Genomic DNA, 18,894 nt, shown 5'->3' with positions numbered 1-18,894 from the left:
GCTGTAAGTGTGGACAGCTTGATATGTGTCTGTCCGTACAACTCTTTCGCAACTAACAAAATGTTTATCAACTTTCGAAGCGTAAATACCAAGATTATGAACAATTTTAGATGTGAGTCAACACAACTTCGTTTCCACAATCGTTTGTAAAAGTCACATGTCAATCTTAACTTGATCAATCCTTGTTTTGAAAAGATAACATCTTGGTCAGTTTCAGTTTAGCCGTGGCCGGTTTAACAATCTGAGATGTGTAGAGTTAGTAGCTAGCAATAAAAAAAATCAAAATGAGGACGATAATATTTAATTTATTAGCTATATTAGTGCTTTCCGAATCTTTACCAATTAGAAATATAGAAAATGAAACAGTCAAAGTTGTGGAGTTAGATTTATCTAGTGTCGATGTTGAAGCTGAAGAAGTCAATAAAACGGAACTAACAAGAGTTGCAAAGAGAAACTCCATAAGACCAGGTCTAGTAGTCACAAGATACTCTATAACCCTGGAACCAGATGTAAACAGTGGCGTATTTAACGGCATAGCAGAAATTGATGTGAATATAATAGATATTAATACAAGAGAAGACGACATAATCTTTAACTGTGAAGGGTTGGAAGTACACTCAGTTAACTTCCGCATTGGCGGTGGCTCCGTGATATTCGATCCTGAAAACTTTTGGGTCGATGGAGATGAAAATCAGCTGTTCATTGAAACTGGAAGGATTGCGTCATTGTACACTTTTAGCATTGAATACTCGGGGAGTTTGGAACTGGCTGGCGTAGGATTGTTTACCGGAATATATCCAGGAAAGTAAGTATGGATTTTTCAATGAAATAATCTAAAAATCATGTAACAAAAAGAAACGTGATAGGTGAACTAATATTTGCGTAAGTTAATGACGATAATGAATTATAATGAACTAATATAATAACACACATACAAGTTGCAGATTTATATTATAACTTATGAATTATGAAATTATGTTGCCTATTGAAGAATATATAATCACATAAAATGGAGCTATGTGGCGTAGTGGTTTGGTCATTATTCTTGCATTAGCGGTGACTCAGATAGGTGATCAAAAATGAATTATTGAGGTACTCTGTGCTCTAAAATTTATTGCCCGAGCGACCAAAGCGAGCAACTTGGTGCAAAAATACAGTATGTATGTATGTTATGTATGTTTGTAACGCGATAATTTTCGAACCTATGATCTGATTTTGAATAAATGTAAAAGGTATGTAGGTTCTGTCAATAGAATGTTTAAGTTTGTGGGGCAACAAAATCGGTTAAGTAATTTTTGAAATATTCAGAATTTTGTAAAAATTTATTGTGTTCGCGAGGTTAAGTTCGCGGCAAACAAATGACTATAATATAGGTAAAATATGTGTCAACATATTACACCTGTGAGCCGCCATGCTGGGAGTCAATTTTGCTCCGAATAGCGGGCGGACGTGGTGACCACTGGACATCAAGGAGGTCGTCGTATATCTTATCTCTATTATCATATCTTATTTATCATCGTATTTTCCCAGTCGCATTTACGGTTGTAATACCTCAAGAACCGCCGTTACAGTAACAAATAGGCCTCATGGATGATATGCGTGCCGATGGGATAAAATGGGAACTCAGAGGGCATTAAAGATGGAAGTGAAGGGTTCCAAAAATAGAGGAAGACCTAAGAAGAAATGGACATGGCAAATGACAGAACGAAATGGAAGGAACTTATACATACTGTGCCGACCTTACATGAGTGGAATAAGGTCAAGAAGAAGAAGAAGAAAAGATAAAATGGGAAACAACTAGAGATCTCGACGACTGTGCGAAGTATTGACGAAAAGTAGGAGAGTGGACCCAGGACTCTAATATTTTGTTTAACATTAACGTTAAACATTTTATGGTAGTATTTGGCCGGGAAGATTTATTTAATAAAATTACATATATATTTTGATGATTTCAATATGTGATTCAGACATATAAAGTTTGACTTCTTTCTCCCATACGGGTCAAATGATTCTATTATATATATTTCGAGGCTTCCATTCGACTCCTATTTGTTGTGCTTGATAGCAGATTTAGTGTTTTAAATTCTGGATTTGTGAAATAGGTTGATAGGCCATCGTTTATGTAAAGTCAATAGCAGTTTCTCTTGTTGTTTCTTTACAGTCTAGGCTGGATGAGAAGCAGCTAATATTATATGTTTTTCTTTCGATTCCAAACCAGGACGGAAGCATTACGATTTATTGTATCATAAGAAATATTTATTTATTTAATAGGTGGATTGAATTCTGAAAGCATTGCCCAACATTTAATCATTGAGACATAAACGTAATGCTATGTGGATATGAATATTATTGTCACTAAATACCTATGTGTGATAATTAGCATTGATTTCTAAAGTTTACTATTTCTCCTGATCATTATCAAACCTAGCTCTAATTAAATCATCAAATCATGCAGATGAAATTGCAAACATAATCTAGACAATACCAGTATTGCAAATAGTTCTACAGATGAGATAAATTTTATAGCAGTTACGATAAATGATAAAGATATGAAAACATCAAGATAGTGTCAATCACAGATAGTACGTGCAATTATCAGAAATTCGAGTGACCACCACAGGCGCAAGAAAGATCTTGTGACTGTGGTGGTCAGTCGGTGGCGCCATTGTCATTAAGTTACTTTACCTGATACTCAATATATAAATAACAAAATTAATTAAATATAGGGACCGTTAGGCCGGGTTCGGCACGGAGTTGTCTCATAGATTCATTAACTTTTTGACGAAGCATGTTGCAGATTCCTTCATGTAAACATTTTGACGAAGCTTCTTGCGGATTTTTCTGTTGTATATTTTGACGAAGCATGTTGCGAATACACTTCTGTAAACTTTAATAACAAATTATATATTGAGTACTTCTTTCACCCTCCCTTTTGGGGTTGAGGGCTAAATTTTCAGAAAAACTTGAAACACGTGTTCTTTAATTTGTTGTAAACAACTATAATCCAATTTTTAAGTCACTAACTTCAAATGTGTAGAAGTTTCAGATAATAGTGTTTTACCCATTTCCAAAAATCCTCTCTTAGTGCTCACATACACTCCCCTGCTTCCCATTATGCTAATTAAACTAATTTATTTTAGAATATCGTTGATTGCAATAAATAATGATTAAAAAAATGTTTCGCCCTTGCAATCCATACTAGGTGTCATGCATTTTAATCAATACTAATATTATAAAGAGAAATAATTTTGTATTTGTTTGTTTTTTTTGTTTGTAATGAATGAACTCAAAAACTACTGGACCAATTTTCATAAAATTTTCCACAAGAGACACCAGAGATTCCAGAGTTTCCAGAGATTCTTTCAGAAATAACATAGACTACTTTTTTATTATAATTTTATCCAGGCGGAGCCGGGACCGGCGGCTAGATTTAATACCTTCAAAATGAATGTTTTAAATAATGTTTTATTAATATAATATTTAATTGCATCGTATAATTATTATGGCTTTATTGGCTAATAGTCGATATGTTATTACCTAAATAGAAAGAAAGCTGTGAAAAAATATATAATAATAATTTTATTAAATGTAGGTACACACATCAACACACAACAACCAAACAAAATGAGTCGCTATTACCGCTGCATAGAAGCCATTGTAACTTGAGAAGTTTACATGACTGACTGTACCCTAATCTGGTCACGTACAATAGTTTCCTCAAAACCACTCGAAAGTCTTCACATTTGAACATAACTAGGAATCTTTCTACCTTTATCTCTTACATGCACGTTATCAAGAGTCAATTTTGATGCTCATCGAAAATTGTAACCTATTTTAATATGATCGGTATCGCGAAGAGAACGTATGGCTGTTTAAGTGAAATTTGAAAGACCATATTGCAAACATGCTATTTGTTAAATGTAAATGGAAGATGGTGTTTTTACTCTTTTACTTCGTGTCATTTAATGTGTTTGAGTGCTTACCTGTAAATACCGTTAACACTGGTGAAATTATCCCAGAATTGGATGTAGATAAAGTGACTGCAGATATAACGGTTGACGAAGATCATAATGTTACTTTTCCTTTAAATATAACAAGGGCCTCGTTAAGAGGAGATGTAAGACCAGGACAAATAGTCAGACAATACGCAATTGAGTTGACTATAAATAATAGCACATTTGATGGAAGAGTGGTGATGAATGTGGAAATCGAATCAACAACAAGAGAAAATCCAATAATCTTTCATATGGAAGGTCTACGAGTCCGAAATGTGTTTGCTGGATTTATTAATAACTTAAATCCAGACCCGGCTAGTTTTCGGTCACGTAACGGAAGATTGGAAATATCTCCAGCCAGATTATCTTTGACTTATACTGTTATAGTTGAATACTCAGGATCGCTAGATAATGTGGGACATGGTTTATATGTGGGAGGGGATCCTGAAAAGTAAATATCAATTTATTATTTATGTATATGTAAGTCACAGCCGTGCTTCCTGTGGAGCTTTCGTAGATGGTTTCAGTGCCAGCCGTAAATCTCATCACGCTCAAAATGACATCATCAGAAGGCGTTCGTCAGTGTCAATATCCCCGCAGCTATCGAACCTCGCACTGTCCGTGGCGTGACGATCTCATTGCCTCGAAGCCACTTGTGCGTCCTACCTCCCTGCAACGAGCAGGCAGGCCGGAATGGCGACAGATGACCGGGAACGCTTAAAGACCCAAAAATATAGTTTTCTCGGCGGTCAATACGAATTTGTGGCTTTTGGCGTCGAAACTACAGGCTTTTGGGATATAGGTGCACGAGGATTGTACAGAGAGTTTCTCGCACGAGCTTTCTTGCACAGCGAATTTCCATTGCAATTCAGCGCGGGAATGCTGTCTGTGTGATGGGCATCTTGTCTACAAGGCCATATTTTGTATATATTTTTAATTGATAAGTTTTTAAAATAGGTAGATTTCAAAGGTTTATTAGTTCTTGGTTATCTGAATAAATAAAAATTTATTAATAGTTAAGTAAATAAAAAATAATGATAATCTAATTTGCAAGATATGTATACAAATTTAACCGACTGATTGTGTCCTAAATTTGCCTTATTTTATATTGAAAATTGTTCGAAATAAGGCGAAAATGCCTGAAGTGCATTCGTTTGTAATTCTGTTAATTCGGACTGAAAATGTAAAACTAGAATTTGTCCGTAGTTGCATAGAGTTTGAATAATATCTTTCTGCTTTATAAAAGTGATTGTATATAAAACGTAAATAAAAGTCATGAGACATATTCATAAATTATAATAAATCATTTGGCGCTTTATCATAATATAATAACACGTTGAAATTCTAAAACTAATGTTGAATCTGCTTGAGTTTTTTAGTTCAACCTTAAAAATAATGTAAGTTTTGCGTAATGCGCGTATACTGCATAAAGACAGACAAGACCTGTCCTTTTAAGACCCCTCATACATTTTTTAAATATATCCTGTTGATACTGCTGCTCCATGGTCCCTCGCCGGGCGTCGCTCATATGATAATTTTAGGAAAAAAGTCCTGACCGTCTTATACCTGGTCATATTAAAAAAATCTGTCCAGTACAATTAGCATGATGGAGTAACTGAAATCTTCATACAAAAATACACATGCAAACACTTCTATTTATAATACAGAATACCTTAATTTTTTGTTTCAGTACTTACGTAGCCATGAACTTGCACCCGACGAACGCAAGACGTGTCTTTCCGTGCATGGACGAACCGACAGAAGCATCCACAATTTCTTTTACATTTAACAATTTGAACTACAACCATTTGGTCGGGAATTCTATGTTGGTAGAAAACAGTCAGTAAGTGAACTTATATTTTATTTTCTCTGAAAGTTTTCTGTAAATTAAGTATTGTTGTGGAAGTTGACAAAGAGTTGTAAAAGGCATGTAAAATGCCAATTAAACCAAAATCGGGTTTTGTAGCGGTCTTTATATATTCAAGTAATTTGGTATATTCGTCTGTAAACTCTTCAGTCTTTTGAATTCTGGATTAAAATTCTTTAGTGTTCATGAAAGAAAGAAAATTTAAAATTGGACAAATCTTTCCACTCTTTACTGTTCCAAAATCTAGTCAGTATTTCTTCAAGTGAATCGATGGAGTTTGCTCTAAAATCAAGTTCTCTTCCAGAAACACGTTCGTTTCTATGATGGGCCCGCCTAATATTTGGGGCATGATCGCACACAACTTTGAAAGCATGCTCGTCCCTACACCAGGAGTCCAAGTCTACGGACGCACAGGCCTTACCAACCAAGATGCCCAAGCCGTGGCCATCAACTTTTTTTACAACACCCTTAACACTTGGACTAACAAGGAATATCTTGAAATCGATGTAAACCAAGACGGAAGAATGGTCATATTAGCTCTGCCCGATGTTGATACAGAATGGAGCGCTTTATCTACAGTGGCTATTTGGTGAGTTGAATTTGGCACTAACGCTTGTTGAGTGAGGTTCATGTCTAAGGCAAATTTAACGTTTATATTTTGCACACTTTTTTGCGTAGCTTTTCCATTTTAATGTCAGCCAATAATCAACAAGTAGCGCTTATTATTGACCAAAAAATCCTCATTATATTTTATCATAGCGTACTTAGTAAATAACAATGTGGGACTAAATAATATTGGCAGTTATCACAAAACCATTTTGACAACAATCACAGAACATTTTAATCGCCAAATGCACCCAGGTGAATAATATCATTGATAAGTGCTAAAGAACCAAAACCTTACTTTCTAGTTCTTGTATTATATTATAAAGTAAATATCATGTATTTTAAATTATATATTAATTTCAGGGAGCCATATGTAGTCATGGCCACACAACAATCAGTGAAGCAAAGAAGTATAGCATTAGTGAAAGTAGCAGAAGCTATGGCAAGACAATGGTTCGGCTATGTGATATACCCTGAAAACTGGAGGTACGAGTGGGTAATATCAGGTTTGGGGTCTTATGCGGCGTGGGAGATTTTAAGAGAGGTTTGCATTGTTTATATCTTATACTATTCATAGTCATTAGTTAGGTGCTTTATATTCTCTACAAAAGTTAAGCTTTGACGTCTTGAAGATTTTTTTCCTTTACTTGCACTTTCAATATCAGTAGGGGCTATAAGTAAATTTTTAATGGCAATTTTCAATGATTTTGTTTTCAATGTAAATATCATTTTACTTACTGCTCGCCTCGTTCGGACAGAACTCGTTACAGAATTTTGATGACTTAAGATAATCAATTTAAAAATTGGTTACTATCGTCAAAAGGAGAGTTCGACTGCAAGTCCAAATGGAAAATTAACTGTATTCATATATAACGTAACTGCATCAATTGAAAATGATGTACCTATTACACTACTCATAAGATCATATTTTTCAGTTCCAAGAAATGACAGGGGGTGCAACAGACGTATCTCTCCTAGACGTAAACACATTGTTCGTGACTGAAGTGATTCAAGAAAGTCTGATTCGTGATGCTTCACTGACCTCCAGAATCTTAGAGCCGAATGAAGATATATTCGATATTGGAGAAATAAGGGAACATAGAAAAAGTGTGAAGTACAAGTCACTTGCGCTTATGAGAATGTTAAAGCTTATCCTAGGAGGAGATGATCAAGATTTCATTCAAATTGCTTGCCAATCGCTGCTTAATTCAAGGTACATTTTATTTTTGTTAGCTATTCTTTTGTTATCATGTGATTTTTTAAAGTTCCGTATCAATTGCGTAAAATAAGGCGAAAAGACACAAAAAAATATTATATTTAGATATTGTTTTCATATGTTTATTTAAGCATTTATATCGATTGTGTAAAATAAGACAAAATGGCAGACAAAATTGGCTCTAAATGCAAGTTTTATTAGAATTTACTGTGTGATTGAGTTAGATACAATGTGAAAATATTGTTATCACTAAAATATGATAAATTTATCTATCTCGAGAAGAGATACTTCAATCTATCATGAAGCTGTAGCATGTTTCGAAATGCAAGTTTGACAACGACATCTTCAGGCTGTCTACGTACTTATAGATTTCTAATCTATACATATAATAATACACAAAATAAAAAATCAAAATCAAATCATTTATTCAGAAATTAGGCCTTCACAGGCACTTTTTCACGTCATATTCTAAATGAAATTATATTTACCAAAGCACAAACTACTAGCATTTCGGAACGACCACGGTTGGGAAGAAATGCCGAAAGAAACTCATTCAAACAGTGTTGGTCCCTATTATGCCAGACGGGCTTACCATTTTATAAATATAAATTTATGTATAATTTTTATCAGTAATATAACAATGTAAGTTCACAATAAAGTACATGGTCAAAAGGTATACTGAAACATATTATGATACATTCATCTAGTCTATGCATATAATAAGCGGGCTATGTTTGTTCACGCAAAACGTTAAAATTTCTGGATAAAAATTTTATGCGGTTTTCTCAGTGATATAGAGGATAGACTAACTTAAACTTTTGTATAGGTTTAATCGCAATATATTGCTAAGTGTCGATCGTCGATCGACTGTCGAGATGCAAGGGCGAAGCCGCGATCAAAGCTATATTTTAAGGGCAACAAATATAATCATGCTTGTTTCAAGGATTTAGAAACGAGATATTTTAGTGAATATAATTACATAGTGCGTGTGGTCTGAGGGCCCACTTCATAAAATTCTATGAAAATATGCTTGGGATTTAGTGAACATTCCATAAGAATTGTGAAAGTTGGAATTAGATTTTGTGAAAGCCGAATAAGCGAGTTACGATGTTTTAAATACCTCAGTCCTTATAGCGTTGTCTGAGGGCCCACCTGTATCTCAAAAACTGTAATAATATACTATCAATTTGTTTGCCAGGTCACTGCAAACAGTTAATGCTATTAATTTCTACGACGCAATTAACAGTGAATTCGGTGGTAATGAATTTATTGAGGATGTAGAAGAGTATATGGAGCAGTGGCTGAAGAACACAGGCTACCCAAGTATATTTGTCAGCCAGAGATCTGGTGGCCTTGTTTTGACCCAGGTAACTGTGACTTTATGAAGCTGTTCATCATCATTACCCTTACAAATTAATGTTTCCTAGCCGCTAATACATCTGTTCGTGGATAAATTTTATTTGTTCTATTTTTAGGGTTCCGTAGCCAAATTAAAAAAACAGAACCCTTATAGATTCATCGTGTCTGTCTGTCCATCCGTCCGTCCGTATGTCACAGCCACTTTATAAAAATATATGATGTACATTATTATGTAAACTTCCACCGAAAATTATTTTCAACGAGATTTAGTTAGTAGTTTTTTTTAAACTTCATAAATCGTAAAGCGCAATTTAACTTTCATTTTTACTTTTCAATGACTTATACATAAGATGACATCTTGAACTTGTATAATAAATATTTATATACATTACTCTATGAAATTAATAAACTATAATATTTTCATTTTTGTTCCCTGACGTCTATTACTAAAGAATCCTTCCGCTTCACTACAATAGCCAATTTTGAGACAAAAAATCTATATGCTATTTAAGGCTATATGCTATCTGGCAAAAGATACTAGGCTATAAAGTAAGCAACGTTCATATGACATTTCTGGTGTTGCGTTGATAGGCTGTGGTGACCATCAGGTGAACCACACGTCTATTTGGTAGCACAAAGAAAAAATAATTGACATTTACTTCAGGAGCGATTCTCTTATACTTCACTACCACAAAGGAGCTTCAGAATACCCATCACGTACACGACCAGTATCGATCCTAACTTCGATAATATACATCCTGAAGATATGTCTGACGGCACTCTTATGCTAGACATGAACTTGGGAGAAGAGGATTGGGTAATCTTTAATATTCAAGGTCAAGGTACGTAACTTCTGCTAATTCGCTTTCTTCTTCTTCTTCATAGTCGTATTCCTCATGGCTGAGGGTCGTGGTCATTACGTGGAATGCAACACACACAACAACTTTCTTGGCATTATTAATGGAGTGGTTTGCCATGCCTTTTCCATTTCACACACAAGTTAATAATAATCAACCAGTGTGTAGGTTTCCTCACGATGTTTTCCTTCACCGGAAGCAAGTGGTCGTGGTCGATGAAAACTACTATATATGAGTCAGATTTGTATACAAACTCATATGGCACGAGTGGGGCCTTTCAATCCACAGGCGGGCGTCTTAACCATTACACCACCACCGCTTCTATAAGGCATCAAGTCGTGTTCTGTTCCATTAAGCTCGAGTAAGAATTGAACTTGGAATATATTTTTTTACCAATACCAAACAATTATATTTTATCAAACCAATGGAAATCTTAAAGTCGCATTCTCACGCAATAGAATTTCACAAATTTTCTTCAGTTCTTTTGATGGTTTAACACAGTTTCTAAATTCACAAACAACAATCACAAATTTAATTCCACGCATCAACGGATTACACGTTTTTTAATATCAAAACATATCTGAAACCTGTTACGTTCTATTGGATAGAGTAGAATTCGAACCTAAGACCTATCTGTTTTACCTACAATATTATCCTTTGACAAGCCAAAGAATGAAACCAAATCTATTTTAGGCTACTACCGTGTGAACTACGCGGACGATCTATGGGAGCAGCTCATCGAAGCGCTGAACGACCCCGACCAAAGAGAAGTCATTCATCCGTTGAACCGTGGCACTGTGAGTGAAGAACTTAACATGATTATGTATTTGATGTTAGGCTTTGTTTTACTTTTCATATCATTAAAAATATATCGTTGCTTTCATTGATAACCGTATGATTTTTGTCTCATACAACAGCCATACTATTTGATGAGAAATTTCTCTGATTTTTGGCATAAATTAGCAAGATTTTTTTTTTAATTATTACTTAACTTTATTTAGAAAATTAGAAGAAAATAAATCTCCAAGCAAGTCCGGTATTTATGAGGATTGAATGAAAATCTTCTTAACTATATTCAACACTTTAAAAACACAATTTTAACACTATCTGTATGAGTAAATGAATCAAGGAATTTATTCATTAAACATGGTACAATTAGGTCTAGACAATACATATATAATTATGGTATCACATGTTATATTTCGATGCTATTTTACATTTATACTATATGATATTTTATCAGGAAGAGGTCAATGACTTAAAATGAATATGTTTGTTCTCCCACAGCTTGTAGATGATTCTCTAAACTTAGCACGCGCTAATCGATTGGGCTACGACGTAGCATTCTGGGTGGTTCTGACAATGGAACACGAGACGTCATATGCTCCTTGGAAGGCATTCGTGAGAAACATGGACTTCTTGAGAAAGCGACTGGTCGCGTTAGTCACTGAAGATGAAGATCTGGATCCTGATATTTATCTGGTAGGTCTTGAAGATGAATCAAGTGCAACATTTTCAAATTTAAATAATTGTTTTATTTTTATACAAAACGTATACAGAAAAGTATCCGCCACAAGCTTCGTCAAAATATACAACAGTAAAATCCGCAAGAAACGTCGTCAAAATGTTTACATGAAGGAATCTGCAACATGCTTCGTCAAAAAGTTAATCTATGAGGCCACTCCGTGTCGAACCTGGCCCGAAGGTCCCTATAATACTAGCTGCATTACCGCGTTGAATTGCTAAGGAGAGCCTTTGAGCCAGGAATGACATAGAGCGTCTATCATTGGATCGCTCGGAAATCCCACAGCCCATTTCTACCAAAAAAGTATTTGCCTCGTAACCCCAAACGCCGGCAGTCTCAAAAGCAAATCTACAGATTGATTGCATTGTTGACTAGATTAATTTGCTGATAGAAATAACATAACATATTAAATGAAAATTTAAACTCAAGTTACGTTACAAAATATTTTAGTCAAATTGTACCTGCGCGGCAAAATGCAAAGTACGCCATTTTATTTATACTTGCAGCGCGCTGGTTAAAGTTAATGTCAAAGTTGACTGATGCAACTTACACTCTGGAGACAGAGAAAAAACAAAACTCAATATTAATTCGAAAGCAACTATCAAAAATGTGACCGTGCTAAATAAAAATAGTTATATTCTGCTTCTATTACAGAGAATGGTGCGAAGAACAATTGGTAGAGTTGAAAACGAACTTGGCTTTTACCCAGACCCGAAGATATCTGAGCCAGCCATGGATTCTCTCACCCGAGGTCTGGTCATGGACCACGCTTGCAGAGCTAACTACCAGCCTTGTATCGCGGCTGCTGTTGATTGGTTCTACGGTCCAAACACCAATGACGAACCCACGGTGTAAGTCCATTGATGAAGTTAATTATAATCTCAGCATTCTCAGCTTAGTTACATACACACTTCATCCATTAAAAGTTGCCTGATCAATTCAATTTACTGACAAAATTCAAGGCAAGTAATGCGTACTGTTGTACCTTTGATTTGCAGGAGTCTCTCAAGGAGGTTCACTTTTACCATTGTTATTTATTTGTGGGCTTTTTTCCTCAGAAATCCTGATATTCCCCAAGACATTAGACCAGCAGTCTATTGCACCATGGTGAGGGAGGGAGACAACACTGTTATCGAAGCTTTAGAGAGGAGATTGGAGATTGAGCCGACGCAGTATGAACGTGTCGTGATTTTGGAGTCATTGGGATGCTCGCGCGATATGGACTATATCAATGTGTATGTATAAAACATATTTAAGAGCTTTAACTTTATGTCACAACTTAAAATTATCCTATTATTTGTCATAAAGCATTCTCTAATTTAAATGCAGACGGAAAATAAAACAGTAGGTACAACATAACATAATGCTTCGATTAACCCAAACTTTCGATGATTATTGCTTGTTTTAGCCTTTAATTGCAAGTATCATTAGCATTTTTGAGCGAACATTTTCATCAGCAAACATTTCAGTTTTGTTACTTTTCTGTAAACCCCATTAATATCTAATTACAGACTCTTGGAATCAACTATAGCATCAGACTCCCCGTACATGGTTGAGGAGAGGGTCAGAATTTTGTCATCAGTGATAGAAAGCAGCTACGAGAACGCCCTGGTTGCTCTCAACTTTATATCGAGGAGAACTAATGAAATCAGAGAGATGTGAGTTATTTAAATATTTATTCGTAAACCAATGTACCTATGCTAAATTTTGAGATAACTGTTACAATAGATCTCAAGTGCTACGTACAAAATCCCACTGAAATTAAAAAGGGGATACCAATTATGAGCTGCCATTAAAATACAGAATGTACTAATAGTTGAAGGTATTACTACCTTTAGAGATTGAAGAGAAAGAATATAAATCGGACCCTAGGGTCAGACGCTTAACGTTTAAGGAATAAACCAGGAAAACACTCAGAGAGAAATCTGTACAATTTGTTTATTTGTAGGCTTTTGTATCTCTGTAACCATCGGTTCCATAGGAAATATTACTTGTAGTTATGAGATCCAAATGCATAAGGATATTAGGGAAAAAATGATAGTGGAAAAATTAATAATAATAATAATAAAAATCTTTATTTCGAGCATCCAGGACTCATATAAAAAAATGTTAGTAGTATACAAAGAAGCTTCTAATCTAGTGTTAGTAACAAATGTATGTGGCAGCCTAATTTTTATTCACTACATGCAAATCGCAGCAGTGGTTGATGTAGGGACAGTCTAGCCGGCTCGCTATCATGGCCAGGAATTAAATTTTAATTTTCAATTAAAATTTGTAGTTTGCACATTGATGACATGGAAAAATTATTTCAGGTACGGTGGCGCTGAAAGGTTGGAAGAAATGATATTCCTTTTAGCTTCAAATATGGCTAACGATTTCCTTGCGACAGAGGTAAGAATTTGACGAAAATTGCGATTATAATTAAAGTTAATCTTATATAATTCATAATGACGCAGAGCATTCTGGTGCTTTTGACCTTAACTACGATTGTTACTTTTTTACGATAAAGATTTTAAACAGTATCTACAACATGCCGTAGTCCTCTTAGACGAGGGTCGTGGTCGTTACGTGGAAAGAAACACACACAACGACTTTCTCGGCACTATTAATTGAATGTTTTGCCAGTCATTACCTTCTCGATTCATAATCAACCAGTTCATTGTCAACCAGAGTGCAGATTTCCTCACAATGTTTTCATTTACCGGAAGCAAGTGCTGATCAATGAAACTACTATGCATAATAATAATAATAATAAGCCCGCAGGGCAGCTTGTGGCGAGCTGTTGGGGAGTAGCGACCCCACGGACCTGAGTGCTCCCAGGGGAGGCCCCTGTTCCTCACCTCCGCCTTCCTTCCCCAAGGTCGGAGTGGAAACCGCGAGGTAACAGGACCCCTACCTCTGGCTTGCCTTCATCGGCCGGCCAGAGTGGAGTCGCGAGAGCTATATGCTCGAAGGGTGGAAGTGTAAAATGTCATAACGCCGGGGGCGTCTGACTGGATCACCACGATTTCGCGCCCCGCAGACTCACCTCTCTACACCCTTAGCCGCTCACGTCAATGTTGCCCCTTTGGCGCCAATCGCGGCGACTGATTTGAGGGGCCCATCCAGTGAGCGGCGAGTCACCACCTGCCACTGAATAGTCAGTTATCATGATTATGGCAGGTGACCGAACTCTTTGCAATAGCCCATTCTCAGTCCATCCAAATTTCATTCTATAGACCAGTACTTCTATCCATTATTCTGCAATAGTTCACACTCCCGCCGAGACCTGCTCATGGGCATATCATTTTATTGGTATATCCGGGAGCGGGTCTTGGCGGGAGACCTACACAACATCAAAATTCTCCAAAGGGCCTCTACGTGTTGGATCCATATCCCCACGCAAGCCTCTCAAAGGACCGGACTTAGTGCCGTGAATCCCAAAAGGAGATACAAATAATAATAATAATAAAGCCCGCAGGGCAGCTTGCCCCACGAATCTGAGTGCTCCCAGGGGAGGCCCCTGTTCCTCATCTCCGCCTTCCTTCCCCAAGGTCGGAGTGGAAACCGAGAGGTAACAGGACCCCTACCTCTGGCTTGCCTTCACCGGCCGGCCAGAGTGGAGTCGCGGGAGCTATATGTTCGAAGGGTGGAAGATAAAATGTCATAACGCCGGGGACGTCTGACTGGATCACCACAATCGCGCCCCGCAGACTCACGTCTCTACACCCTTAGCTGCCCATGTTAATGTGGGCCCTTTGTCGCCAATCACGGCGACTGATTTGAGGGGCAGGGGCCCATCCAGTGAGCGGCGAGTCACCACCTGCCACTGAATAGTCAGTTATCATGATTATGGCAGGTGACCGAACTCTTTGCAATAGCCCATTCTCAGACCATCCAAATTTCATTCTATAGACCAGTACTTCTATCCATTATTCTGCAATAGTTCACTCTCCCGCCGAGACCTGCTCATGGGCATATCATTTCATTGGTATATCCGGGAGCGGGTCTTGGCGGGAGACCTACGCAACATCAAAATTCTCCAAAGGGCCTCTACCTGTTGGATCCTCATCCCCACGCAAGCCTCTCAAAGGACCGGACTATGTGCCGTGAATACCAAAAGGAGATACAAATAATAATAATAAAAATAAATTTATTTATTCACTTCTCAGAATGATATGGATACATGTAGGGTTATAATTAATTGACCTCTGCATAAACCTCTATGTCACGGTAATAGCGGCGAAATTCCAATGCATTTGGCTAGATTGATGCGCTGTTGACTGTATTTAAATACTATGCGTTTCAGTTCAACAACTGGAGAAGTGACAGAAACAACGCTTTGGGCGATTCTCAAGAAGCAGCAGACAAAGCCTACGATCTCATCGTACAAAACTTAGCCTGGGATGCTCTCCATATGGACTTTGTATATGAGTGGATTGACGAAAATGATGGCCGTACTGTTGTAGTTTCAATGTTTTTGATGTGTTTAACAGCCTTCTTCGCGCTGTTTAATCATTAGATACTAATTCAATACATTTTTTTAATTATAACATTAAAATACATAATATTATATATTAGATAAAATATTGTTAAAGCTTCTCACCTTATGCAATATCGCAAATAATAAAAAGGGTTCTATTTTTGAAATACATCTTGAGACAATGGGGTATTTTTTTAAAGACAAACGAATATCTATTTTTGGTGAATCAAAAATTTCAAAAATAGAACATCAGTGCGGAAATATACAAGCCAGTAGTTTACACATTGGCATGCCTGTAGCTGGCACGTGCCAGTAGCTGTCACGGTGCGTACTCGTATAGATTTGCTGGCTAAATTTACATTGATTCCCATTTTTACTCGATGTACCTCCCCCGTATCATATGGTATTACATCCCTTGCGTGCTCTCTATCCTCGGCTGTGCTTTTAAAGTTCTTCCTCGGTCTCTCTGGACCTCTTCTTCCTTTCACCTTTCCTTCAAAAATAGTTTTCAACAAGGCGTCGTGTCGTATCAAGTGGCCAATCATTCTTCCTCTTCTATTTTCTATTTCTGTCAGCAGTCTTCTTTTTTCGTTTACTATTCCAGCACTTTCACTATTACCCGCACGTAGTCTTTCATGTTACATTAAAAAAATTCCAAATTCCAAATTTTTTATTCAACTAGGATGATGTTGATACATTACTTATTGACGTCAAATTCAATATGTCAGTAAATCAAATTGCTTCTCCTCTACCGTACCAGCTACAAGCACGCAAGTATTAAGCTGGAGCTAGTGGTTGGCATGCAAGTGTGCAAGCTACTGCATGTGTGTTTTAGCTTTAATTTTATTTTTCGTTCGTTTTGGTTTAGTGTTATAAGAATATGTTGTTATATAATAATTTAGTAGTAATTTTATAATTATACCTAATTTTTTATTATTTAAATATGAAACAAATGCGTCCTCTTGTTTCATATTCAATGTTAAAAAGTTAATAAGCATTAGATAATTTTATGGTTTTTAAAAATAATATTTTAAAAGTTAAATTTTTATAGAATAACTTTAGTAAGAGTTAATTAATTTTATGGATTTTTTAAATAATATTTTAAAAGTTTATAGAATATTTTATGTACAAGGAGAGACAATGTATAATAATAATTAAAAATAAAATAACGTTATTTGTAAATAAATAATAGCTTTTAAGATTCAATGTATTGTAGCAAGGCTAGACATTAATATATATAATTATACAATTAACTATTTGAATATAAACATATTTTAACTGTATTTGCATTGTGTGGGTGAACAACTGAGAACTCGTTAATATCATAAAATTGATATTGATTGCAGTTCCAATAAACAATTCGCAGATTTAAATAATTGTCATGCAATTTGGTAAACAAAATAAATTGAATATGTTGCTCCCGATATATTTACAATGATAATAATGCATGCATATAACTTTAAAATTATTTAAATCTGACGAATATAATTTGTTATTAAATGTTATTTGTCAAACCTTATTATATTTTAATGTAATAAGTACGGTTGATATAACAAAAAGTTAAGTTTAAGAGAAGCTATAAGTTATATTTTACTAAAAATGTTATTTTTATGTACTTATAAATTATTTCTTATACATATACAAGTGCGAGTTGGAAGAATGGGTAGAATGAATTTACAAAATTATTGCACAAAGTGAAAATATTGTAATCGATAATTTTAAGAGAAATCTTTGTATATTTTAATATTATTAATTTATACTTACCAATTTTATATTTTGTAAGATTTTAATAAACTTGTAGATTTTAAGTATAAGTAAAATATAATATTAATAACAATACATTTAGGTTAAGATTTTTTACTGCATTTTTACTCACATTTTACACAATCTAATTTTGAAGCAAACGCGTCCTCTTGCTTCAACTTTAGTAATTAGATTTTGTTTGAAATATATAAAGTTTAAAATAATAATAATTGAAAATATTCACTATTATATTAAATTATAGTATAAAAACAATAAAGTTAAGTAAAATATATAGATTTTTTTTATTTAACACATTCCGTTTGATCATAACTGGAAAGATACAAGCAATCTTCCCATGTTATTTATTTTGTTAAGATTGTCTGAAATTGCCTGTGATTCAAACAGGTTTGAATCCTTGCCATATGAGTTTGTATAATAATCTGACATATGTATAGTAGTTTTAACCACTACGCTTTCGGTGAAGTAAAAAAAATGTCAGGAAACCTTCAGTCTTATTTCTTAATGATTTATCAGCTAGTGTGTGAAATGGAGAAGGCAATGGCAAACCACTCCATTATAAATGATTGTATATATTTCATTCCTTATAATGGATATGACCATCAAAAATAAAGAATACGAATATCAAAACATTATTAATTAAAGTGAAATTTGCTACGTAATCAATGTCAAAAATCAACACTATTGTTCTAAATGAACAACACAGGTAAAGAGAATAATTTTGAAGATTGTACAATCAATGACGCCCGAAAAAGAATCGTATTGTTCCCAACACGCTTGAGTGTAAAACTTTGAGAATTGTGGTTAGCCGTCTTGGAACTTTATATATTTTGCTTCGTGATATGTCAGCTGGGAATGAGACTAAAAACAACACCTATATTTATAACGTCAGAATTTTAAGCCAAATGGTCCACTTTTATTATACTTCTTCGTTATGCACTCTGAAACTTTTCCCTTTTACTATCAAAATGGTAATTATAACGCTAATCCCACAATGGCGGGATTAGCGTTATAATTACCATTTTACAAAAAATTAGCCCCGTCGTATGACCGACAAAAACTTACAAACATATTCACATAATGTCGCCTTTGTAATTATAAATATGTTTATAATTGTAATTATGTGCATATGTTTGTAAATTTTTCTCCGTCATATGACGGGGCTAATTTTTATTAAATCTTGAATTGAAGTAGCTTATACCTTGGATTAACTATATATATAATGAGCATAGATATTTCCACTACG

The 18,894-nt window shown here is 35.2% G+C and overlaps 1 protein-coding gene across 2 annotated transcripts; it reads left to right on the top strand.

Moving 5' to 3' along the window:
- Positions 1–212: 212 nt before the first annotated feature.
- LOC128671614 (membrane alanyl aminopeptidase-like) lies at positions 213–16,899 on the top strand. Of its 2 annotated transcripts, none has more exons than XM_053748272.2 (14): positions 213–805; positions 5,686–5,838; positions 6,167–6,451; positions 6,832–7,012; positions 7,404–7,681; positions 8,883–9,051; positions 9,708–9,885; positions 10,594–10,697; positions 11,188–11,382; positions 12,080–12,276; positions 12,484–12,660; positions 12,937–13,083; positions 13,738–13,816; positions 15,714–16,899. In XM_053748272.2, the coding sequence occupies exons 1-14, from the start codon at positions 285–287 to the stop codon at positions 15,924–15,926; spliced, it is 2,877 nt and encodes a 958-aa protein (XP_053604247.1). In that variant the 5' UTR covers positions 213–284; the 3' UTR covers positions 15,927–16,899. The 2 variants fall into 2 exon arrangements, with proteins under 2 accessions (XP_053604247.1, XP_053604246.1); XM_053748271.2 differs by lacking the exon at positions 213–805 and adding an exon at positions 3,826–4,446.
- The last annotated feature ends 1,995 nt before the right edge of the window (positions 16,900–18,894 follow it).

Source organism: Plodia interpunctella, chromosome 7, assembly GCF_027563975.2.
Source record: "Plodia interpunctella isolate USDA-ARS_2022_Savannah chromosome 7, ilPloInte3.2, whole genome shotgun sequence".
NCBI classification, from domain to species: domain Eukaryota; kingdom Metazoa; phylum Arthropoda; class Insecta; order Lepidoptera; family Pyralidae; genus Plodia; species Plodia interpunctella.
Note: the sequence above shows the minus strand (reverse complement) of the source record. Positions and strands in the feature narration are given on the sequence as shown.